Source organism: Thamnophis sirtalis, unplaced genomic scaffold (genome assembly GCF_051295495.1).
Source record: "Thamnophis sirtalis isolate CommonGarterSnake01/CBP01778 unplaced genomic scaffold, rThaSir2_p1.2 scaffold_1, whole genome shotgun sequence".
Classification (NCBI taxonomy): domain Eukaryota; kingdom Metazoa; phylum Chordata; class Lepidosauria; order Squamata; family Natricidae; genus Thamnophis; species Thamnophis sirtalis.
The window spans coordinates 141,148,261-141,175,086 of record NW_028261381.1 but is presented as its reverse complement, the minus strand read 5'-3'; the positions used below and the strand labels follow the sequence as shown (position 1 = coordinate 141,175,086).

Below are 26,826 nucleotides of genomic sequence, written 5' to 3'. Positions count from 1 at the left end.
GTCAGATTTGTTTCTTATCTTTTGATGTCATTTTTTTTTTGTGATTTACATCATTTTTCTCACTTAATATTACCGTCCATTTTCTTGACTTCCAAACAATGGAATTATTCTATCCTGAAATTCAGTTTTGTAACATCAGCATCTTAAAATTCTCTTCTAGAAACAACAGGAAAAAAGTAGGGGAAAAAACCCCTTGCTCCAGCTTTTAGACAATTACTGTGTAGGAGCTAGATTTTAAAGGAAAATTGCCAGTTTATTTCATACAATGTAACAAGGATTGAAAGTACTTGAAATGTATTTGAATGTCTTATGCAAAAAGAGGCAGCCTAAAATGTCCTTGAAAAACCTTCTTCTCAAAAGCATTAAATGTGGTGTTATATAAAAACCCACCTTGCCATGGGTATATCCTATGGCCTTTTCATTTCACTAATGGACAGATCTTTTCTATCTTATATTAATGTGGTTTTTTTTGTTAAATTAATAATGTTTCTATTTTTCTGAAGCCGATTTCTAACCTATCTATCCATCCATATTCTGTCAACTCAAGTACAATATATTTTGGTTTTTTTTAAATTAAAGCATTTATGAATTATGTGGAGTTGATTGAAATGGTGGACTGCAAGGGGTTAACTTAAATATTACTTGGTTGTTTTTTTCGTGAATAGACTTTTCTCCTTATTGACCCGCCACCTTTCCCCTTTCTGGAAGAAAAGAGCATTTTCGGGTTTTCCATATTGATCATAGGTATCAATGAGTATATAATGAATTTCACATTTCTTTTATTTTTAGATCATATTGTAAATGTAGATAAATCCCTAAAGTTGCACAATGTTTTTGTACTTAAGGTTCTGAAAAAAAGTAATTGATGTTGGCAACACTGGCTAAATTTCTGTCATCACCTATGTGAGGGCATCCAGTTATTTTAGAGGGTTGGAAGCAGAACTGGGAGGACAGTAGACTGATCACCCTGAAAATTTGGTATTGTTAAATGTGTTATTAATTTGTAAAATAAGCTGGATATATTTATGCACTTGTTTAATGATTTTTCTTCTTTCTAGTCAATCTCTGGGTAATTACTCGAGGACAGTAGAGATCAGTATCTTGCCAAGACCAGTCAAACTTTGATGTTGATTTGTTTCTATCTAAAGCTGTTCTGTCTGAAGACATAATTTTCTATCTAAAACTGTTCCATCTACAGTATGATAATTTTTTTGTCCATGAGAAGTTTCTATGCATTTGGTGAAAATCTAAATGAGCATCTGCATTTTTTCTGATGCTTAGTGTGATTCCATGTGAGTCCCTGATCTCCCGGTAATGACTAGCTTGTTCTTCAGATCAAGATATTGCCACTGACGGAATTGGCAAAACCTTTGCCAATGGCATCCTTAATGGAATTGGCATATTGGCTTTCATTGAAAAACAAATCCATATCTTGCTCATATGTTAATGAATCCTAAATTGCATGTCAGTTTATATTTATTAGTAAATAATATATTTATTAGTTTATACTTTATTAGTAATCTATTGAATTTTATTATAATTCAATCTGATTTACTTAGTAAAAACTGAAATGGAAGTCACATACATTACTATGGCATAGCTGTGTTGAAATGCAGTCCAGTGCATGTTTACATTCAGAACATCTTTGTTCATTGTATTATTCAGAGTTACTCAAGAAGCAGCATTGTAAATATTTAGAAGTCCAGTAAAGGACTGACAGCAAGGAAGCTGGATTGTTTCCAGTGTAAACTCTTCCTTCTGTTTTGGTCTAGGGCAGAATGGTCTGCTCTGGCTCTGATTTAATTTAGTAACAGATAGTGAGAGAAAGAGATAACAATTCCAATGGTGATAAAATAATTTTCCAATCCAGCTCTTGTAAGTGAAATAGTGTTATTTCTTAGAAATTAAAATCTTGCTTTGGGAAGTCATCCTTTAATAGTTAGCATCTTATAAATAATGTTTTCTTCTTCAAGGCTTGTTATTTCTTACAAATACAAATAGTCCTTGAGTGACCCCAAAAGGGACCAGAACTTCCATTGCCAAGCAAAGCAGTTAGACATACCCTGCCCAATTTTACAATCTTTTTTGCCATAGTTGTTAAATGAGTCACCCTAGTTAAGTGAATCAAATGGTCGTTAAGCAAAACTGGCTTCTCCTATTGACTTTGCTTGTCAAAAGCCAGCTGGGAAGGTCATAAATTGAGTCCGCATGCCCCCCAGAATACTGTAACTGCCATAAATACATGTCAGTTGCCAAGTGTCCAAATTTTGATTACATGTCCATGGCGATGCTGCATTGGTTGTAAGTGTGAAGACCAGTTATAAGTCACTTTTGTCATAACTTCAAATGAGTGCTAACTGAATGGTTGTAAGTTGAGGACTACCTGCGTGCCAAAATCAGTCACTTAATTCTATGAAATTACTCCACCTATGGGCATTGCTTACTTTGATTTCATTTCCTATACTTTCTATGTTGATAAGATCTGTTAAAAGCTGTTGAATCTATTATATTTTTCACTGTGTGTTTGTGTGTGCATGTGTGCACACCTTTGAGTCAGTGTTGACTCCTGGTGTCTGCCCTGGACTAGTATGTGCAGATTTCTTGGCAGCTTTTTCAGAAGTGGTTTGCCACTGCCTGCTTCCTAGTGTTGACAGAGAGTTCCTAGTGTTGGCTCAAGGTCACCAAGCTGGCTTTATGCCTAAAACAAGGACTACAATGCCCAATTTCTAGCCTGATGTCTTATCCACTACACCAGATTGCCTGTCATATTCCTTTTAACATTTTCCAAATCAGATGCTCAGATTTACTCATATTTTTTCCATTACAAATCTTGATTCCCCATTTTTCCTTAATAAAACCATACATATTTATGGGATATAGCAATTGCAATAGCACTTAGACTTAAATACCGCTTTACAGCCCTCTCTAAACGGTTTAAAAAGTCAGCATATTGCCCCCAACAATTTGGATCCTCATTTTACTGATCTCGGAAGGATGGAAGGCTGAGTCAATCTTGAGCCTGGTGAGATTTGAACTGACAAATTGAAGTCAGTCAGCAGAAACAGCCTGCAGTACTGCACTCTAACCACTGTGCCACCGCGATTCATATATAATTGTTTGTACCTCAGCCTTTGTAAGATAGTTTCCTGTAATATCCCCTATCCTTTTTCAATTCTGAAAATTCTTAAAGCATCATGAATTCTGCATACTGATCCTATGTATATCAATACATTTATACCAGAGGTATACAGCATGTTAAACTGTGGCTTGATGAATTATGATTGGTGGACTAAGCCACAATGAGGAGTTCACAGCATATCAAGCCAAAACCAGTGAAACCATATTTTAGTTTAAAATGATGTGTGAACCGAGACTTAACGTAAACATTTGTGCTGGCTGTTCTGCTTGCATCAACCTTGCAATATTTATTTGCTGTAATTCTGTAACCAGAATGAAGCACAACTGTTTTATGGATTCCCATTGTATAGTAGTTAACATGTATCTTTTAAAATGTATATTACAGAGAATTGTAGAATTGAAATGCTCTCATGTTATGCATACAGTTTAAAAGATTAAAAATAAAACAAAATGATTAAAAATTAGATATTAATATTCTGCAGGCATATTAATATTAATATGCCTACAGAACAGTTTTTATAGGTGATGGAAGCATGTAAGTGAAGGAAATGCCTTTTAAATTCAAGTTCTTCCACATTGATTTAGGTAAATTCATTGATGCAATACCCAGAGTCATCTTATAGGGCATATGGGTAATATAAAAATTAAATAAATAAATAAATTTGTTTGTTAAAATTGTTGTTTGATGGAGTCATTGTACTATAATGAAGTGAATCTCCAAGACTGCTTTCACATGGCCATGTTTGAATCATGAAATGATTTGGTTGGCAGGATAACAGTAGCAGATTTAGAAAGAAAGAGAAAGAGTCTCTTGTTTATCCAAGTGACAGCCTAAGATAACCACAAATTATTGCACAAAACAGACTCATTAGTTATTACATATGATTGTGTCATTCCTTCCTGAATAACATGGGTGATCAGGTATGTTTTTTTTCTGGCAAAACTTCAAATCAGTGAAGTCTACATTTGTCCATTTTATAGTGTAAAACTAATGAGTATATTATCCATTTAATAACTAATTGGATATGTTTGCAGTTCTATATATATGTTCATTGAGAAACAAAACCAAAGGCTTTTCACCATTACTCCCTTTTTTTAAAAAAACCTGAGCCTATGAGAAGGCTTTTTAAAACAGTGCTTTCAATTATAGCATTTTAATTCAATAATAATTGAATTAAAGGTGTGGTTTAATTGAACATTCACACTACTTTTATTGGGAGCATTAAAATACCACAACAACAACAACAACAACAACAATCCCAAAACAACCCTTAAATAAAGAAGTTATTCATATAGTTTGCTATATGAATAAAAAAAGTGAAGGCAATAGAGGAAGTGGAAACATGTTTGCTTTTGAAACATGTGCTTGTTTTAAAACCTTGCAAATTGTTATTTTCCAAAGTTTCTAAAGCTGAACTGAAGTAGCATTACAACCTCTATTTTTATGATATTTGATGCTGATTTCTAAAAGGAACCTTTCAATGTTTTCTTAAAAGTTAAGGTTTTTTGTGGTATGGTTCTTTCAGACATGCATACAGATTACACACTCTAAATTCAAATGTACTTGTAACTAGATTATTTTTTATTTATTTCCAACAATTTTAGCGTATCTCTGATTTAAAAAATGCTAAAACAGGAAATCTTACAAATTTGAAAAGGTAGATAGACACAATTCTACTGATTCCTGTTTTAAAATTCTATTGATTCCTGTTTTAAAATTTTAAAGCAAATGAAACTACACTTTTAATTCAATTATTATTGAATTAAAATGCTATAATTGAAAGCACTGTTTTGCTACATTATCCTTTCTGTTATAATTAGCTTATATACCTTGGTAGAAATATGTTAACTACTGTGTTTTATTTTTATGAAACATAAGCAAATGAAAGCAAATTCCTGTTTAAGCCTTTACATTTGGAAATAGATCAGGTAATTCTACATGGTTGTTGCTTTTTCTATATATTGCATCCTAATGCTTGGTCATAGCCAGCTCTTTTGTTGCAAATAGTTGAAGAATATTCACAATGTTGATACACTACTTTCTTGTCCAGGAGACCTTCCATCTATTGAATCAAAAACGTAGCGAGATCTGATTTAGAATCCAAATACATACTGTAATTAGTAATAATTTTAATACATGTTATGTTAAATCTTACATTATGTTCATTTTAAAGAACCATAGATTTAAATAAAACTTAACCCTTAAGAGAAACAATAGCCACATAGTTCGAATTGAGTTTGAAGCCATATTGCTTGCTTGTTTATGTTAATCCAGTAAAACAATTAGTATTAATAAACATAGCCACCAGGAACTAAACTCCCCAACTTTTTTATCTTTAATATAAACAGATCTTTGTCTGCAAGAGTTTGTCTGCAAGAGTTTGATTTAGAGAAATGGAGACAGGTTGAACTAGAATAAAACAATGACTTCCAAGGACTTAAATCAGAACAAAGCAAGAATTAGCAGCTCCCTGCCTCCCAAACACCAAAAAGGGTTGCATAAGATAGAAATTAAAGTATTTCATTTTAAAATTATTTTTCTTATTTTTGCAAAGAAGAAAATGAATAGTCATACATTATTCTGTAATATAGCACATATGTTCATATACTATACAGTTAATTTGTTTAATTTAAGTAAGTTTGTCTAAGAAATAAAAATGTGAAATAATAAAATATAGAATAGTTTATCTAGTTTGTAAATAATCTTATCATTGATACTGCTGTTAATAGAATGCTAGTTTAAAAATGAGAAGAGGTAAATTGTGTGGGGACAGAGAACTTCGTTCAAAGCTAAGTGCACACAATAACTATTTCCTTTGTTCTTATGTTTTAATACTGCTAGAATGTAATTCAAAATAATATGATCATCTGCAAAACTAATGCATCTTGAGATAATTAGCTTATGATAACCAGTATGGTGTAGTCATTAAGGGGTCCCCAGTTCAAGATCAGACTGCCATGGAAGCTTATTCTCTTTTAATCCAATTTATATAACAGGATTGTTAAGGGAAAAAACTGAAGGAGAGGCTGCTGTGTAGCCCACCTTAAGCTTCTGGAGGAATGGAGTGATATAAATCTAACAAGTTTTATTCAAAAGCATATCATAATAGCACAAGACTACATCTTTTGAATCAGTGTGGCATTATCATCCTAAGCAATTAGTTTAATGTCCTGTTTTTTTTCCTGAAAAAGATACATATTTATAAAATATACATAAACAAATATTTTTATCAATAAATCAAAATTCCAATTCTGTAGAAATCTGATTCATAGTAGTCAAAAATCTTAAATATAATAATTAAAGTTAAAAAATGAAAAATAGTATCCATTGTTTTTGACAATCAAATTGATAAGCACAGTCCATCCTCTGGATTCATCCTCCAGTCTAGAGGGTTTAATCTAACCTTCCATTTGTAATTTCCTAGTTGTCCATTTTGCAGAATTATATTGGAACTCTAACCTTTCTTGAAAATGACCTTCAGAGTATTGCTGATTAAATATGAGATAATATATCTCATGTTCCTCCTGTTTAGCCCTGCTTGCTGTTGTAACCAAATTCTGAATCAAAATAATATCAACAGTAAGTTTAGGATTTGTAATATCAGTCCTGCATAGCACTTCATACACGATTGTGTTACTTTGTAGTCACTTGTAAATATACGGTTCTTTATTATGCATTGCAAAATACAAGTAGTATTATTACTAAAGTTACTGTAATATTATTATAGTCTACTTGTAGGGGGAGAACTGCAGTTTTCACAGTCTGAATACAGATGGAAATTACAAAGGGATTAATTTATTTGTGAATTATAATGATGATGTTGTTCATTATTTAAACAGATTTATTGTAAAAGTAATAGCAATAAAAAAGAAATAAGCTTGAACAAAGCAAGGAAGCAGAAAGAAGTATAAATTGAATTTTCTTCAAGTTTAACATGTCGGGGAGGGCTGCATTTTTCTTATGGCCATATGCTAGAAGTTGAGTAATGTATAATGGGAACATTATACATTACTCAACTTACACAAAATATCATATATTCAAAAAGCACACCTCTGCTCACAATATAAAACCTTATGTAGTAGAGTACCATTGGTATACAAGAGGAAAGTATCAGTCTTCCAGGAACACCAAATGTGGAGAAATGGGCACCTTAGGGTTAGCAATATTGATCGTATGCAGTGGACCCAGAATGCTAAGTGTGAAATGTTAGGAAAATAGATAAATGGAGCAAAAGAATAGAATACTCCTTTTAGACCAACTGAATAGAACATTGCCCTCCACACCATAACATTTATTTCACCCTTAGTGACAATAAAGAATGTAATTGACTGAAATGTCTTTTTCCCACTTACGTATAATATGCAAAGCCAAGCTAGACAACTTAGATACACATTGAAACTAACCTTACGGCACATTTTTTTTCCAAAGCAGGCATTGTGCCTCAACTATATAGCAATCACTTTACAGCACTATCTGACCATCTGAGCATTTTAAAAATACTTGGCAAGTTTTAGCATATAAAAATATTCAAAGAGGATCTTCAAAGAGTTTTTGACATTGTTCTGCTCTTAAAAGTGAGCATTTACACTGCTCAAGGCGATTTTGAGGCAAGATAACCATGAAGTGATAATATGGAAATGAAGGTTTTATTTATCCATTTATTTATTTATTTAAAATAGAACTTCATATAAAATAAAGGGAAAATCTAAGGAGAGCCTTTGAGGGTTGTGAAAAGTGAAGCAGACAGAAAAAGAAGGGGAAAAAAAACCCCTGAAAATGAATCTGTCAGAATCTTGGTAGTTGGGGAGCCCCACTCAGTCTCTTAGCATTGTGAACAGGGGCTGCTGAACAAAAACATTTAGGGCCTTGGAAATGAAAAGAATGAAGGTCTATTTTTATCAACATTAGATGTTCATATCAATATCTTTATGTCGGACACACATTAATAAGTGGGGTTTGAAAGGGAAGCAGAAGTGAAACTTTTGCATTTCAAAAAGGTGAATTTTTAATGTACAGTATATGCTTTAAAAAAAAACTTTACCTGCAGGAAACAAATGCCAGTGGCTAAAAAATTGCCATTTTGAAACTATTTTGATTGAATCGGTCTTAGTCTTTTAATTCCAAACAATATGACAGCTATTTTGCAGGAATATGCCTTGTATCCGGTAGTAAATTATTTTGATGATTTTAAAAATGGAAGACTCATTCGGCCACAAGTATTCAGCCAACATTTCTAGGTGCCAATTGAAGAGTTTCATTTCATTCAGGGTTTCTGCTTTCTCACACCTCAATTTTAATTAAGATGATTTTATAGTGCTTTAGTTTATTGTATAATTTTTATTTGTAAATTGCTTCAAGTCATATTTGCATGGGAAGTGGTATAAATTATTATTGATAAATAAAAAATAATTAGCTGTATAAAATCAGTTTAAGGAAGCGGAACATTCTTTTGAAGCCACGTTGCTTTGTAAGATTGTGTACTTGATTTGCTGTTAGATCATATTTCAAAAAAGGGTTTGTTAAAATCCATTCATGGGTAAGCTGAGGCAAAATGTATTGTTAAAACATCTTTTTGACCGAATATACTATAAATTTTAACATACCTCTGTGATTTCTGTCACTTTTTATGCTACCATTGTGTTTTTAAGAAGCATTAATGGTCTAGACTTTTTTTCATATATACTTTGAAGAAAGAAATATTTAACTCTGAGTAGTAATAATAATAGGAGCACTGACTGTTGAATCAACCTCAGAATTGGCATAAAACACCTTCTCTCTTTCAAATGCCTCAATTGCTAGGATTAAGAGGCCTTTCTTACATTTTGGACTATAACAATAATATTAATTGCTTCTAGAAAGCTATAGTTAAAATTCATATTGTTCCAAAGCCCTAAGATACATTTGGAAATACCAGCATTTCTATGGCCATTTGCCCGCTATTAAAATTGGGGAGGGAAAGGGGAGAATGAAAGTATTATATTCTCAAGGCATGAATATCCCTCCACCCATTTGTGATTTCTTAGTATACCTTAATTCTTAATATAGCTAACACTTTGGGAAATAGTGGCATCTGTGTGATTAAATTGTCTGGTTTACTTACTGATTAGTTCCCAGCTTGTATATGAGAGTAAGACAGTTTGCTGTTTCATTCATGAACTGGCTCACATTCATTTATTCTGTCTTGTCATATTCAGGGCAAGTACCCATGATCAAAATAATTAAATGTCAGGGCTCATGTACCATCAGCAGTTAGTATGTCTGATCATGTTGCCATGTTTCTTTTTTATGGTGTGTATGCATTATCTTCTAGTAAAGCAGAAGTCAGGGGGGAAAGAAATATGATATTCTCCTGATCTATCACTTCTGTTGGTTGTTGCTGAGAATAAAAAAAAAACAGAATTAGAAAATATTTTTTTTTCCTGCATAAAACAGCTGCTTTGAAAAAATCAGTGGAATACCTAGGAATTTATCTGAATTAGTATTTCACAATGGAGGAATTCACATTTTAAATAATGATAACAAATCTGCCCTGTATGTCCAGTATTCCATTTTATACTTTGTAAAATCATGAATGTTGAGTTACAGGTTGCCTTTGATAAAACTTTCTAGGAACTTTCAAACCTGTATTCTGGATATTTCAAGGAAAAAGAAGGATATTTTAGAAAAGCAAATAAATTGCTGACCTTTTCCTATTAAATAATGGATATGATTGTTCCATTAAACACAATTCAAATGCAGTTCTAATAACTATTACCATTCAATTATTATAGTAGCTTAAACATCAGCATGTTTAAAGCTTTGGATAAAGGGATTGATGGAATGATTTGTACACAAGATTAATTTTTCAGATTTAGACATGATTCTAGTATTCAATTTTCACTGGATGCTAAATGTATATAACCTTGGATTGGAATATGGAGAAGTGTAAGTTGGTTTCTTCTAAGCTTGTATTAAAACTTTAAAGAACTTCTATGCTATAAGCTAGGACTGAGTTTAGGATGAAGATGGATTTCAGGCATGTACAGGTTATGTTAAACAAGAACAGATGCCTCCTCTTTATTAAATATGATTACATTGCAAGTGTTGGGGGGAAAGTTTATTTACAGTTCTCGGGGTTACTTTTCTAATTATTCTCCCTTTTTCTCTGTCACTTTTTCTCAACAGGTAAAGATGAGCCTTCAAGCTATATTTGCACAACATGCAAGCACCCTTTTAATAGCGCTTGGTTCTTGCTTCAGCATGCCCAGAATACACATGGATTCCGCATCTACTTGGAAACTAGCCCTTCAAACAGCTCCCTTACTCCACGCATCACCATCCCTCCTCCTCTGGGACCCGAGACTGTTGCACAGTCCCCGCTGATGAATTTCCTAGGCGACAATAACCCTTTTAGTCTCTTGCGAATGACAGGTCCCATCCTGCGTGATCATCCTGGCTTTGGTGAAGGTCGGCTTCCTAATACACCTCCCCTCTTCAGTCCGCCACCTCGTCATCATCTGGATCCACATCGCCTTAGTGCCGAAGAAATGGGGTTAGTTGCCCAGCATCCTAGTGCCTTTGACAGAGTCATGCGTTTAAACCCCATGGCAATTGAGTCGCCAGCGATGGATTTCTCCAGAAGGCTTCGAGAACTGGCAGGAAACAATGCCACTCCACCACCAGTCTCGCCTAGTCGCAGCAACCCTATGCATCGCTTATTGAATCCTTTCCAGCCAAGCCCTAAATCTCCTTTTCTGAACACCCCTCCATTGCCACCAATGCCTCCAAGCAGCACTACGCCTCCTCAGCCTCAGGCAAAGAGTAAGTCATGTGAATTTTGTGGAAAAACCTTCAAGTTTCAGAGCAATCTCATTGTCCACCGGCGCAGTCACACAGGAGAAAAGCCCTATAAATGCCAACTCTGTGACCATGCTTGTTCCCAAGCCAGCAAATTAAAACGCCATATGAAAACACATATGCACAAAGCTGGATCCATGACAGGGAGGTCCGATGATGGATTATCTGCAACAAGTTCCCCAGAGCCTGGTACAAGTGAACTTACTGGAGAGGGACTAAAGTCAAGTGAGGCAGATTTCAGGAATGAGAGTGATCCTTCTTTAGGCCATGACAATGAAGAAGAGGAGGAGGAAGAGGAGGAGGAAGAGGAGCTTGAAAATGAAAGTCGACCTGAGTCAAGCTTTAGCATGGATTCAGAACTAAGCCGTAACCGAGAGAATGGTTCCAAATCTCTGCCAGATGAAAAATCCCTTGTCCTAGGAAAAGTGATAGAGAATGTAAGCCTCGGTACCATCCAGCAATACAGTGACATGCTGGCTGAAAAGCAGAAAAGAGGTGGCTTCATGAAAAGGTCTTCAGATCAGCGAGATCTCTGCCCTCGAGACCTTTGCCAGAGAGACACAGGTGATGAAGATTCAGTTGCTGGAGAACTTGACCGCACTGAGGAAGGGACAGTGAATGGGAGAAACTTTGGGCCAGGTGAACCCTTCCCAGGGCTATTCCCTCGCAAGCCCACCCCTATCACAAGCCCCAATTTAAACAATTCCTCCAAAAGAATAAAGATAGAAAAAGATTTGGACTTGCCACCAGCAACAATAATACCTTCTGAAAATGTTTACTCTCAGTGGCTGGTAGGATACGCAGCATCAAGGCACTTCATGAAGGATCCATTTCTAGGATTCACAGACTCTCGACAATCCCCCTTTGCAACTTCTTCTGAGCATTCCTCAGAGAACGGAAGCCTGCGTTTCTCTACTCCACCAGGTGATATGCTGGATGGTGGTCTCTCAGGGCGCAGTGGGACAGCAAGCGGAGGCAGCACCCCTCATATCAGCGGACCAGGTCCCGGTCGACCCAGTTCAAAGGAAGGACGGCGGAGTGACACGTGTGAATACTGTGGCAAGGTCTTTAAGAACTGCAGTAACTTAACGGTGCATCGCCGGAGCCACACAGGAGAGCGGCCTTACAAATGTGAGCTCTGCAACTATGCATGTGCCCAGAGCAGTAAGCTGACACGTCATATGAAAACGCATGGCCAGCTAGGGAAGGAGGTCTACCGCTGCGACATTTGCCAGATGCCCTTCAGTGTTTACAGCACCCTGGAGAAACACATGAAAAAGTGGCATGGCGAACACTTGCTGACAAATGATGTAAAAATTGAGCAGGCAGAAAGAAGTTAAGCCCCCCACCCCCAACTGGGTTAAAAGCAGGGGTCTAGGTAACATTTAAATTGTACAGTTTAACTATTACCAATTGAGAAAAGCTGACCTAACTTGCCTCCATAAACATATCTTAGTGTAACTATGGCAGGTGCCAGAATTTGGCACTTAAATATAACCTGTGTCTACAAAGTTCTATTAAACCTGAGGATTGGTTAAGGCAGTAAAAATTGTGAAGCCTTTTAACTGTGCAATAATTTCTGTATTTATTGGGTTTTTTGTTTATGTTTTGGCATGTGCAGGTACTTTTTTAATACTTTTTTATTTTAGATTTTTTTTTAAATTTTGTTGGGTATTCCATTTTAGTTTTCCCCAATAGTAACCTGAGATTCTTTGCATTACAAGGGGAGATGCATATCAATTTAAATTATAATTTTAGAGGGCCGCTGCTTTGTTGAATCTTACGCTGAGTATGTGTAATTTCTTGTGAAGAAGCCAACATTTTATGTTTTTGTTGTTGTTGTCCTTTAAAAAGAAAAAAAAATCATTTGAGAATTAGGAAATATTAAATAGTGTCGCGGATAACAATCTTAAAATTTTAGCACTTTCTTTTGGATTTGGATTTAAAAATTAGCACTGATAATGCCACTTAAAATAGAGGCCTTTATTTAAAATATTATTTTTAACAGATTCTAAAATAAGCATTTTGAGAAATTAAAAAAAATGGGCACCAAATTTTCTAAAAGCAGCTATAATAACAAAAGCAATAGCAAAATTTGTGCATTATTGTTAGGGAATTTGTTTAAATGCCTTATCCATTTTCTTTTCTGCCATTTCTGTTATAAAATTTATTAAGTAAGGAGAAACCTAGATTACTGAGAACTTCATTGCCAATCTTAGGAAGCAAAACAGAAAGAAAAGCTTGAATTTTTTTTGCAGGTATGCCACTTATCCTTGTTCACATTACACATTATGCAGATGGTAATTTTCACTTGATAACCCGAAAATGTACATTTACAGTAACTGACCATTCAATATCAATATGCAGCAAAAGACTAGTCAGTGTTTTAATTGAAGAATAGTTTAATTAGTAAACTTGTGTGAGTATATGTGTGCATCAAGAAATGCATACACAATATGAGTAAAATGATATTTTTATGCCATTCACTAAAATAACCATCAAATCATGTTAAATCTGCATAAATTTGCTTAGGAGTAAACAAAACCTCTTAAGAAACAGATATATTTTTGTTTTAGAATATGTTGCAGTAGGTGTTCATTTTAGAGGAATCATTCCATGTGTGTGAAGTGAAGGGATACATAGTGTACACTCTGTGTGCAAAAAGTTCCAGTCATTTTTTTTTTTTTTTTTACATCCTCAGGTTGGGGTGGGAAACATCCATTTCTAAAATTCTGCAAAGTGTTTTTCATGTGTTTGGCAATTCCAAACTGGACAAATTAACTAGCTATCCTAAAACAGACAGCCTATTTTAATAGGAAAAAAAATGCTTTTTCTTATATGATGTTTACTATTAGCAATTTATAAATTATATTAGTTGACTAACAAAAAAGTTGCCCAATTAATCATAGGTTTCTTTATTTACTTATGGTACAATTGTACTGTATACTGAGAATATTGCTCTGAGAGTAAGCCCAGTTAAAGATCGTGAACATGCTTTTTAAAGCTGATTAATCAATTAAAGACTGCGGCTCTAAATCTTAAACTTTTAGCATACCACAAACTTTTTCTAAATGTTGTCCTGATTAAATATATATTATTTAATTATAAAATTGGTTAGTCCTTTTTCTCTAGTTTATTTTAACATTCTTTGGAAAGGAAATTCCACACAATTTTAACACTTTGCAGCCTTCAATGGAAAGAATTGGATGCCTGCTAATGAAAAAAAGGGAACTTTAAACAAGATGGATAATAAACAGAATTTTATAGTGTATCTATGTCACTGGAAAACTAGGTATTGATACATAATATGCTATGCTAGTAACTGAATAAAGAAAAAAACCCAGGAATAAACCATATCAACCACAAATGGAAAGTGTATCATCTAGCCCTTTCCCCAAGGATTAGTTTTTGGGACCAGTATTTTTAAACTTATTCATAAATAATTTAAATTAGGGTTGAGCAGCTAGCGGTTAATTTGCTGATGACATTTCATTATTTTAGGTGGTTAAAACAACAGATTGCAAAGAGCTCTAATAGAGTTCTTTTTAAACTGCACAACTGGGCATTAAGAATGGTCATTGCAATTCAGAATAAAGAAGTGTATTACCATGTACTTTTTAATTCCTAATTTCATAAGTATTTTTATGAGGTCTAGCTGGCACAGATATACCCATAAATTGATTTTACAAATAGTGATAGTTAGCTTGAAGATAACATTGAAGCAGTGTACAGTTCTTATAAAAACAACAACAGCAAAAATTGCTCCACAGTAGGCATCATTAGGAAAGGAATAAAAATGAATAAATATCCGGATACTATAATATCTTTATAAAGATATATACAATAGTTATATTCATGATATAATCACACTAAGATATCTGCGTATGTTTCTGGCCACAGCATCTTAAAAAAAATATACTGGAAAATGTGCATGAAAGGCAACAAAATTATCAAGGGGCAAGAGCAATTGCTTTGTGAGGAAACATTACATCTGGGACTTTTTAGCTTAGATAAAACAAGTAGCTTGGGAGAAAACAAACACATATAAAATTATGCCTACTGTGGAGAAGCTTTTCTTTCAGTTATTAGAATCAGGATTATCCGATAAAGTTTAATGTTGTGAGATTCAGTATAAATTAAATCTGCTGTTACACACTATAATGATTTCTCCCCCCTTCCAACTTTTATGCCAAGTGGTTTAGATATTTGGTGTATGATTTCTTCATCCATAACTACTAGACACGATGGCCTTGCATTATTTCCTGAATCAAAGATAGTACGCTTCAAAACACCAGTTGCTGTGGAACATAAGAGGTTCTATGAGGTTCATGTCTTAAAAATAAAATTTCCAACAATATCTAGTTGCACCCTGTAAGAAGAAAGAGCAGGACTAGTCAGGACTTTTCAGCATGACTTTTCTTAATGTGATTTAATTCATTACTTTTTTTCTCTAATTGAAGAAAATCATATTATATAATCATAGCACTTATTGAACATGCTGTGTTCAGACAGGATCAATGTATGATTCTGGAACCCCGATAAACAGATTTGAAAGGTGCCTTTACATATATTTTCATCACATGGAATGCCTATGATTTACATGAAAATCTACAGAGTTCTCATGAAATCAGCTGAAGTCTTACTCAGGCTCCTAAGATAATGCTTAAATTGGGCTCATATTTAAAGTTCATCTCCCTTTGAAATGGCCAACTTAAAAGAACAACTGAATAAACAGTAAGATTATATGTCCCCCTAACTTTGCCCAGTATTTAGCAGATACCAACTAGCATAACATCCAACACCCTAATAGTTGCCTTAGAAACAGCCTACCAGCCACATATGGTAGTTCACCAAAGCTTCCTGTTTTGGCTGCTTGCCGGAGATACAAAAGCAGAGATTTTCAAGTACCTGGCAGGCCCCTATATTGCTGGTGATTTGTAGTCAGCTTGTACAGATTTCTAACTAATGGCATGCTGAAACCAATACATAATCATCACAGTTAAACACTCATGGGAACACTTGTAAGAATACTAGACCCCAAGAGTAGAATGCAAACAGCATTTTCTTTTAAAAAATTGCTCTGGTTGCATAAAAACATGACACAACTCTTTAGACAATCTTCATAGTTTTTAAACTAGTTCAAAACAGGAATGGACACAAGGCAGATGTTGCTCTCCAATTTAGTGAAAGTTTAACTTTTGATTGGCCCACGGGTATATTTGCACTGGGTTATGTGGCCAGCAACTTTTTATTAAACATACCAATGCTTTTATTGTTGCTATGGTCATTCAATCAACATGTTTCTTAAGAAAACTTAAGTCTGATAGTAACCTTTTCATTCGACCAGTAATAAGCTCATACCCAACAATGATAGACATATTGGGTACAACAACTATTATATAAGGACCAACTGAACTGATGAGGCATTTTTTTCATTAACATTCTCATATAATGCACAGTTATGTTATTGTAAGCAAAATAGGTCAACAACCAGTCTTTTATGTGGGTGCCATTAAGACAACTTGTAAGAATTAAATTTGTCAGGAAGGTTTTAAATTTTGCAGCCTTTCAAATGGTACTAAAATGATTTCACTAAACTCTTGAGTTTGAAATTGCAGATCTGAGTCCTTTAAAACAAAATGTAAAATACAATTTCTTTATAAATTCTGAATTTATACAAAGCTCTTCTTAATGTCTGAAATTAAAACTTTCTTAAGAACTCTGCCATTCTAAATAAGATGTTTTGGGCTTATGCATTTTTTAATTTAGCATTTTTTTAAAAAAAAGATACATTGTTTTTGTACATTTGTTTTGCCACAAACATTTCAGTCCCTTTTTACACATTGCATAGTTATTGGAGATTTTCATATATATATATCTTAAAGATTTTTTTCCAATTAAATTGTAAATGGTAAATAGAGGTTCTTTCAATGGGAGTTGCTGAAATGTTCCCTTGAATTACTGAAGTCACTAATCAATTCATTGTTACTTCTGTTTGAATATTTTATTGAAAACCCTTTTAATTAGGAACCTTCATTTGGTAAATAACATTGATTTGAAGAAGAAAATATATTGTAGTATTTATTCACTTGCTTTGCTTTTCTGTTTCTAGTTCCATGGTTCTTCTGAGGGAAGCATGGACAGTGGCTAGAAGAGATAGAGGCTCTTCTTCATTTTCTTCTCCTCAACTTGAGTATTTTGACTGAGAGCAAAGCCTAATTTCTTTAACTGACATGTTAATTGATCAGACCTGGAACAATATGCTTTCCCTTATTTACAAAGATCCTTTCATCCTGACATATAATACTTTTTGCGAGTTATTATAGCTCTAATTCTTTGCTGTTCTTTTAGCTTTTCAGATCAGAACAGATGCCCTAAGCTGAAATGTCAATCTTTATCTGTTTGTATATGTTTGTGTGCTTTTGATGTAGTGGTTAAGTCATCAGGCTAGAAACCAGGAGGCTGTGAGTTCTAGTCATGCTTTAGACACAAAGCCGGCTAGGTTATCTCAACTAGTCACTTTCTCTCAACCTTAGGAAGGAGACAATGGCAAACCACTTATGAGAAACTTTGCCAAGAAAACTTGCAGGCAGTCTCCAAGAATTGACATATTGATATTGGACGGAAGGAAAAACAAAACACACGTGAACACACATATCTATATACAAATCTTCATAGCCTAAGACTTTCTAGGTAATAATTTGAAACCCCCTGATATAGTTAGTATACATTATTCTAAAATTTACATTTTGATTCTGTTGACCCGCACTTTAAAGCTATTTTTTTTGTTTATTTGTTTGCATTGAAGACCAGTGGCTTCTAAACAAGAAATTACAGCATTTTTGTCTTTGCTTGGCCCAGAGATGGGTGAACTATTAAAGGGGGACATCTGAGATTAAGTGTCAGTGTTGCTAAGCATGGCATTCACAATACTGGCACTATAAAAAACTAATAATAATTTATTGGACAGTTTTTTTACTGCCATTCAATTTGATGTGAGTGCCTTGAAAACTGATCTTCCTATTTCAGTCTCTTGAGACACATGCAAACAATTTTTGTGAAATGAAAAGACTTTTCAGAAAAGATAGAACAAGAAAGGTATGTTCTTTAGATGAAAAAACAAAGAGCCACATTTACATTTTTTAAAAAAAGCCTGGTTGAAGATAGTGGACATGAAACTGCCATAAGACCCAATCAAATGAAGATGTATATCCAGCACAACTTCGGACATCCATTTGCTGAATTATTCTCAGCCTTTCTCTTTTTTTTCAGGACAACGCTGCTTAGGAAATGGAATGGAAATGATTTACTGCTGAATTAAAACTCAAATGACACAAATTGCAAGTTGTTATCATTGAATGAAAAATAATTCAGGAACAACGGCTAATTTTTTAAAAAGTTAAATTTAGTGCACTCTGTCTTAAAATACGTTTACAGTATTGAATACATACAAGGGTAAAAAAATGTGTGTATGTGTGTTTGAGCAATCTTTTTTTTTTCAAAGTTTGCTTAATAGGTTATTAAAAATGCCATAATGGCCATGTGTATATTGTTTTCTTTTGGTGACGGGGTTTTAGTATATATTATATATATTAAAATTTCTTGATTACTGTAAAAGTGGACCAGTATTTGTAATAATGGAGAATGCCTGGGCATTTTACAAAACCTGAAAGAAAAAAAAACTTTTCTCTTTTTTCCTTGAAAATGTTGCAGTAAAATTTAAATGGTGGGTCTATAAAATTTGTTCTTGTCACTGTAACTGTAAAGTCTGAGTTTTAGTATTTTTTTTTCTGCCTTGGGTGTTGAATTTTTATTTCAAGAAAAAATGTATAGAAACTTGTATTTGGGGATTAAAAGGTGACTGCTACACCATGTAGAAAAAGTACGTAGAAAAAAATGCTTAATATTGTTATTGCTTTGCAGATTTAAAAAAAAAAATCACATTTCTGACCTGTACCTATTTTTATCTCTTCCTCCCTTCCCCACCTTCTCCCTTCCCTCTTCTTCTGGAATGAATATTGATATTGGTTGATTCATATAATGTAGGCACTTGCTGTATTTTTACTGGAACTTGTAATTTTTTAACTGTACGCTTGTCCTTTTAAAGGGATTTAATGTACTTTTTTGTTAGTGAATTTGGAAATAAAAATAAAAACAAACAAACAGGCTGCCATAATATATTTTTTTAATTTGGCAGGATAAAATAGTAAAAAAAAAATGTATGTCAAAACCTTATTGTACAGAAGAGGGTAAAATACAACGGTTGTTTGACAACCTGTGGGTAAAAGAAAAAAAAAACCAATTATTATTTTTAATTATTGGAGGGTGCGATAGGGGTATTAAATTTTGTTTCATTTAAATTTTTTGTTCACTATTTTAGTTGTGTGCACGTGTATATATATATATGTGTGTGTGTGTATATATATATAAATATATATATATATATATAAATATTTTTTTCTGTCAGAAATGGCCTACAAAAAAAACTGCTTGTTCCTTCAAGGCAGTAATAACTTTGAAGCTGCCTGGACCCCTTGTATCAAGGCCTTCCCAGGTATTGTTGAACTAGGTGGTTGGCTGTTGTCTGTTGTTAGAAGAAATTTCATTTTTGAGAACTTGTTTGATTTAACATTCCACAATTTCCTTCACCCCAAAGGGAGGCGACTTTTTCCTAGCAAATGTAAACTTTCTAGCTACGTTCCATAAAACATATGTGTGTTTAAGGTATCCAGAGATACTGAATTAGATGGCACTGCATCTCCTGAGGGATGAAATGGTCTGTATGCTGTCCTTCTCTCATCATCGAACAGAAGGTAGTACTCTGTCAACTGTGGGTGCCAGACCTAACTCACCCAACAGTACAAGGTTTTCTACTATGTAAAGCCTTCTTCTTCAGAGGGGCCTGATCTGGAGACTTTATGGGATCAGAGTACCTGTTTATTTCCACATTCTACCCTATTCTCTTCACAGCTTTGAGGTGAAGTCATTTTAAAAGGAAAAAAGAAGAAAGAGCAGCATTCTGTTGAGTACAACTGTGAATTGCAGTGGAGTAAAAATTAGTCCAGGCACATCCTCCTTCCCCCCCACCTTTCTGTAAGAAAGGGACCATTGTACAGGTTTTGCCAGTCTATGTTCTTTTGTCTGCTTTGCTGCTACTGTTGACTCCTAATTGTACATTCCATAAATTTTACAAATATTTGAAGGACTAGGATGAAATTCTGTACTTATTTTATTGATTAAGTTATCGTTCCCCTCCATCTTTTATTTTATTTGGGTGGAATAATGCAGGGAGAAATTGCTGAAGTCTGATGAAAAAGCTACTGATAACTTTTTACCTAAGAGGATTCTGGTAATATTATGAAAAAAAACCATTGAGAGAAATTGATCACCAAAACAAAACACAGATTTAGATCTAAAATGTCTCAGAGGGCTTTTTTTTGACCATGGGATGTTCTTTCTGCAGTGAAGAGATGCTACTGATGGAAAGATAGATCTTCATTAATTCTCCTTTCCCAGCAGTCTTATCCTCTCCCCAATTTCTTCCATCCCTGAAAACATTTTTCGCTAAATTTAGGGGCAGTGAACAACAATAACAAATAGGTGAGGGTCTTGTTCTCAGTGTAAAATGTCCAAATGTAACTCTCTTCAAGAAATGCTACGGTCTGGAAAAGAAGATCCATCTCTTCCAAATTAGGGATAAAATAATGCTGAAAGAAAAATCCATTGTGGAAAGACAGTTCACTGGATGTATCTCTAATGAACTTCAAATAGCAGATAATAAATTTAAGTTCTTAAAGGCATATTCGACAGTATTTTATAGAGCCGAGGTGACGCAGTGGTTAGAGTGCAGTACTGCGGGTTACTTCAGCTGACTGCTAGCTGCAGTTTGGCCGTTCAAATCTCAGCGCTCAAGGTTGACTCAGCCTTCCATCCTTCCAGATTATTGGGGACAATATGCTGACTCTGTAAACCGCTTAGAAAGGGCTGTAAAAAGCACTATGAAGTGGTATATAAGTAAGCGCTATTGCTATTTTATGCATTTGACTTTTCTTTAATTGGGATATGGACAGTGATTTTTTCTGGAATATTTTTGGTCAGAATTCAGGAGTATAATTTTTATTCCAAGTTCCTAGTTTCATCTTATTCTGTAATCAGTTGAATTCAAGATCTGTCACGTAGGCTCTTTTTCATTGTAGATGAACTCAATTCTGAACCACCAGCACTTGTGATTTGAATACCTGAGAATACAGTATGTGGTATTCTAAAGCACAAAGGTTATATTCAGTGAAACTATCAGGGCTCCTCCTTTTCTGCTTTTAGGATTCCAGTGTTACAAGGCACAATGCGATAGGCATATCCTAGTTATCTCAGCTGTTACAATTGAATTTTTTTATTTTGTTTAAGTCAAAATTATTCCATATTTCAAGCCTGTCCCACACTTGTTAAAATTCATTTACAGAGCATTTCTGGAGTAACTTTTTTTTAAATAAAAAGATGTAAAATAAAAAAATATGTTGTACTTTTTTTTTAACACTGCCATGACTTCAGCATTTCATCCTAGTCCTGATCACAGTCCAAGGTTTTATTTTCAGAGGCATACTCATTTTATGGTGCTCTTTGTATTTTAGAATTGCAAAGCAAAGTATTGTTGATTTCAGTTGTTTGCATTTGTACCAGCAAGTAAACTATTTTTATTACCTTTTTCTATTTCTTATTGTATGAGCTTTTGTTGTTTTCTTGGAGGTTTTGTCTTTTACAACAAGTTTGGAACTATTTATTATTGCTTGGTATTTGTGCTCAATTTAAAAAACAGGAGCACATTTTCTATTATGGATACAAATGTTGAGATGGCAGAATGTCATTTCAATATCACTTAGTAAAATATTTATTGTTCCTTTTATTCTCTGTACAAGACTTTTGGCCTCTTTTCTCCCCTTACTGTCATATTGTTGAGTTCAGCATGTGTCTACCATTTCATTTGTACACTCATTCAAAACAACGTTTGTTCCAGTTTCAAGTTATAAAAAATAATAAATTGGACATTTGACATGATCGCCAAATATTGTCTTTACTGCTTATTTTAAGGAGTTCAAACCAGCATGGATTATATGGAAGACATTTTCTTTAACTAAAAAAATGTTTTAGATTCCAGATTTCTTTAGAGGGAGGGTAGGGTTGTTAAAATATGCTGCTAAATTCCATGTATACAGCAGCCTCAGAACACTAATTTAATATGGAAGTATACTTTCAAACTTGTAAGAACACTTCTTTGATTTCCCTTTTTGTCTTTATATACTTGTGGATAATAGGAAAGTTTTTCATCTGAAAGCAAAGTCATAGTTATTCAAAGAGAATCAAGTACTTGTTTTCCTTGTTCAAGGAGTAAGTCTAGTTTCTTGGACTTCATATTCAAATTTTATTTATTTGTATAGTCACTCAACTCAGACAAATGGCATTACTAAGAAAAAACAAAACCAACAAATACAAAAATAGTGCATATTATTGTGTACTAATACAATAATGTGATAATCAAGGCGGAACTATAATGTAATTAGGTTGAATCCTGGCCCAAAGTCCAACTGCCCTTATAAAAGCCTTGTAGCTTTATACTTTCAGTTATATCTACAATAGTAGAATGAAGAGAATGGTAATGTATAGTATGCACAAACAATCTTCACCATTAAATTGATTAGGGGGCACTTTGTTCACAGCAGGAGTTAAGAGAACTTTACACATTAAAGTAAATATGCTTAAACATTGTGTTTTGATGAAAGATCAGTCTAAAGAATATTAGAAACTGAAAAGAATGTGTTCTGAGTTAAAAGGGGAATAAGCAGGAGCACACTGAAGAACTTTTAATGTGCATAGGCTTTAGAGTAATCTAAAAAACATTGTGCATATGCAAATTGAGGATACCTTGGGTGCATACACAAAACTTGTTCTAGAAAGGAAACTGAAGAAATCCTACTGAGAATTATGGACTAAGTAGGTATCAAGAAAATATCAGTGATACCCTTTTACCTATGGGTAAGGAAACTGGTTTTAGTTGTGAAATATAACAACATATTCCACCATTAATGATGCTGCCTTACGCTGTATGGGTTGTAGGATTATATAAAACGATTCTACCCTTCTTGACAAAACCTGAAGAAACAGAAGTGAGGAGGAGAAAAAACAGTGTATATGGAGACCATGGATCGCTAATTTACATAAAAAGGGAGAATTCACATTAAGATCATAATATGGGTTATTCCCCCGCTCCCCCCATTTTGATACTCAGTAATGATTGGGAATAAAAAGCGTTTAAGATTTTTCAAACAATGCAGGGTAATAAAGATGGCCATTTACATAATGTTATCTACATGGTTTCAGAATTATTCCTAAATTAGCAAATGATGTGTAATCTGATAGTAATCTGTCCTAAAAAAAGGAAATGTTTCGACTTAACTTTTTATGAAGCCTGTTGACATCAACTCTGATTCAATATGATTTGGAGATAGGGGAATTCACAACAGGCATGATTTGATTCAAGTTTGTGTTCTGAGATTTGAGAGTAATCTGATTCAATCTGAGTTGCTATGAAATTTGATTTGGGGGAAAACCCATCCACAAACTATAATGGGAAAAATTCAAACATGTTTTAATTTTTTGATAGAATGGGATGAATATAATAAAAATGGTACATGCTTCAAAGGACATTAATTAAAGGCAGTTTTAGTTGGGTACCTTCAAAGATGTTACAACAATACATTTTTAAATATCTCCCTTCAACCTCTTTCAGGACAGAAATGTTGGTAAGGAAAGGACAACACTTTTCTTTTTATGTGATCAGTGTAGTAATATGCACAATTGTTTACAAAGCAGTGCAGGTTTTTAGATCAGGGCATTTTCAAATATATTTAAACAAATTTAATTGCGTTAACTCTACACATCATATATCCACAGTTCTCTAAAAGTACGTGGAGTGGTGATAGGATGAACCTGAAATAGCTGTAAATAAGTTTGTAACAACAAAGCTCAGAATGACAGAAGTCCTTGGTGACAGAAGTCCTTGGTGACACTTTCTGTCCAGCTGCCTACTATACTGGACAAAACCCTTTCATCGGAGGCATATCAATATCCCACTGAACCTGGAAAAAGAAAGAAAGAAAGAAAGAAAGAAAGAAAAGGGTGGGGTTATTCTGTATTTAGAAGAAAGAGACTTTCTCCCTTAAGCAGCTAGCATGTCGCTTTCTGCTCCAAAATATTCCTACATATTCCTTTTTCCAGTCGCTAGAAGAGAAAAGTTGGACAGTTATTTCTTGACCACTGGAAGAATGGAGCATAACACAGAGGTAGAGAACCCAGACTAGGGCTATGCATGCTTCAATAATGGTTTGGAAGAAGCAATTTGGACAACATGGGTATGAATCTAACAGTCCTTTAAAGCAACTATGTCTTTTTTCAGATGGAAAACAATTGAATAAGTTGACTTATTCAATTAGAATTTCACTTGTGCATTTTTCTGCAAAAGATGAATTTGAGCATGTGTTTTAGACCAGAGTTCCCCAACATTTCCAACTTTGCGGACCAGCGGAGGGAGGAGATAGTATGCACAAGTGGCTGGCAAGCCCAAGTGCCTGCTGCTCACATAAATGTGCACGTGCTAGCCCACTCCTAATTCAAGTGATGATGATGTGTGTGTGTGTGAGAGAGAGAGAGAGACAGAGAAACGGAGACAGAGAGAGAGACAGAGAGGGAATGACTATATTCTTGCAGGCCATTTCCATGGCCCAATTGCAAACCCCTCACCAGTGGGCCGCACCCATAGGTTGGGGACCCCTGTTTCCGAGTACTGTAATGCACACTATGTGGGACTTCTAAGAATGTTGGGTAATTGAAACTGGTATTAAATATGGCTAAGTTATTGACACATATGTAGATCATTGAATATCCTTTTCTACTTTATTCTGATGTATGTGTATATCCTGTGTTTCTATTCAGAGAACACACTTATGGCTTCACTATCTTTGGAACAAACCAACTTTTATTTTTTAATCTAAAAGGTCTAAGGCTATCTGAGAGATTGTTTTTACTTCTTTGTTTAACATCTAATGAGGTTTATAAATAAACATAGTAAATTATATTGATGCACATGTGGCAACATTTCATTTGTCCTAAGGAGATCATACTGATCCAATATTTCTCTAGCTTTAATATTTCCCTGTGCTATAATGAAGAAGTAAACTTGGATTAAATTGGATTCCCGTTTGTTTTAAATATGGTCTTATTTCTTTTTTTGCATACTTTTTAAATATATATATATATAAATATTTACATACACAATCCTGGGGATCTTTTGGATAGGAAAACAATTTTCCCATTAAAAATCTTGAGAATACCAGTTTTCACAGTATTTGCAAATACACTTTTCTATCTATATACTACAGCATGAAGACACATCTATATCCATTGTGCATTTGGGGTTAAATGCCTGTGTGACCTGCTAACTGAAAGAGACTACAGAGATTAAGCCTGCAGTTTGTACCTCTACAAGTATATTTGCAAACAGGGCTGGCATTTCATTTTTCTGGACAAAACTACATGGAAAGTGAAACAGTCCTCTTTTTAATAAGAGTATATAGCTTTACAGAATAATAGTCAAACTTTTCATTTTGCTGTTATCATTTGAAAACTTACATATTCCTTTCGTAACAGAAGCTAGTGCTCTTTTTTTTAAAGAAAAAAAAAAGCAGAAACAAAATCTGTTCCTTGCCCAATATTCAAGGGATATTGCAGAACAACTTGGGAAACATATTTTGAATTCAAAATCCCACATGTTCATGCCACAAATATGCTTCTGAAATTTGAATTGAAGTAAAAAAAAACTGAACCATACTGTGCAAGTCACATTGCCAATAAAACCCTACAAAAAACCTGTAATTTTTACTTTGCTCTTTATTCTTTAATGATACGTTAATTTGTAAACATATTTTAGGAGGGGAATAAAGCAATATATACATATACATATACATACATACATACATACATACATATATACATACACACACACACATACACACACACACACATATATATGCTAAATCTTTAGTTGTCAAACGCCATTGTGTAATTTATTACTCCAACAGTTGACAGCCTATTCTCTGAAAAAGATTCGCAAGTTAAAGATGCGTAAAAATTTTAATAACTAGGATAGCATAATTAAAAAGAGAACAATCAAGGAGTCATAAGTTTGAGGAGACAGAGTGAGTACATGTGTTCAGAAAGCAGATTCTATAAGGCTGTCCCTAGCTTTTTTGCTGAGATCCTCATCTATTTCCATCTTTTGGAGGATAGAGATATTTAAGGGAACCATGTAAAGATACTACACTGCTACTACATGTTCCTGGGAGAAATTGTACGATCATTGGGACTGAAAAGTCATTTAGAGACCTTGTGAAATCTGCTAAGTACAGGAATCCAAATTAAAACACTCTCAAAATGTGTTTAGCCTTATCCTCTGCTTAAATGCATAGAGTGAAAGGGAATCTACAAGTTCACCAATTCAACCCTTTTAACTGCTCTTATTGTTTCGAAGCAGGTTTTTTTCTTGTCAAATATTTGCTAAGAATCTACCTTAAAAGAACTTGAAAGCATTGCTCTACTTGGAGTGATGGAAAATATATCTTCATCGTCATCAGTGTGACATCCTTTAAAATACCTGTAAAATAAGAGATTTCTCCTCAGTCTTCTTTTTCTGAGGCTAATCATTTTTAATTTCTTCAGTTTCTTCTCACAAGATTTGGTTTTTAGTCTCCTTACTATCATTGTTATTTATCATCATTGTTAATCTACTCTGAATCTCTTCTAGT

At 34.1% G+C, this 26,826-nt stretch overlaps 1 protein-coding gene across 8 annotated transcripts in view; it reads left to right on the top strand.

The window, feature by feature from the left end:
- Positions 1–22,159, top strand: part of BCL11B (BCL11 transcription factor B) — a 161,178-nt gene extending 139,019 nt beyond the window's left edge. For 4 of the 8 annotated variants that reach the window (XM_087726151.1, XM_014060136.2, XM_014060132.2 and 1 more), the window contains one exon: positions 10,304–22,159. In XM_087726151.1, coding sequence (XP_087582277.1) covers positions 10,304–12,315 — 2,012 coding nt within the window. In that variant the 3' untranslated portion in view covers positions 12,316–22,159. The remainder of the gene's footprint in view (positions 1–10,303) is intronic. The other 4 variants (XR_015698165.1, XM_014060135.2, XM_014060133.2 and 1 more) reach the window with 4 other exon arrangements.
- The last annotated feature ends 4,667 nt before the right edge of the window (positions 22,160–26,826 follow it).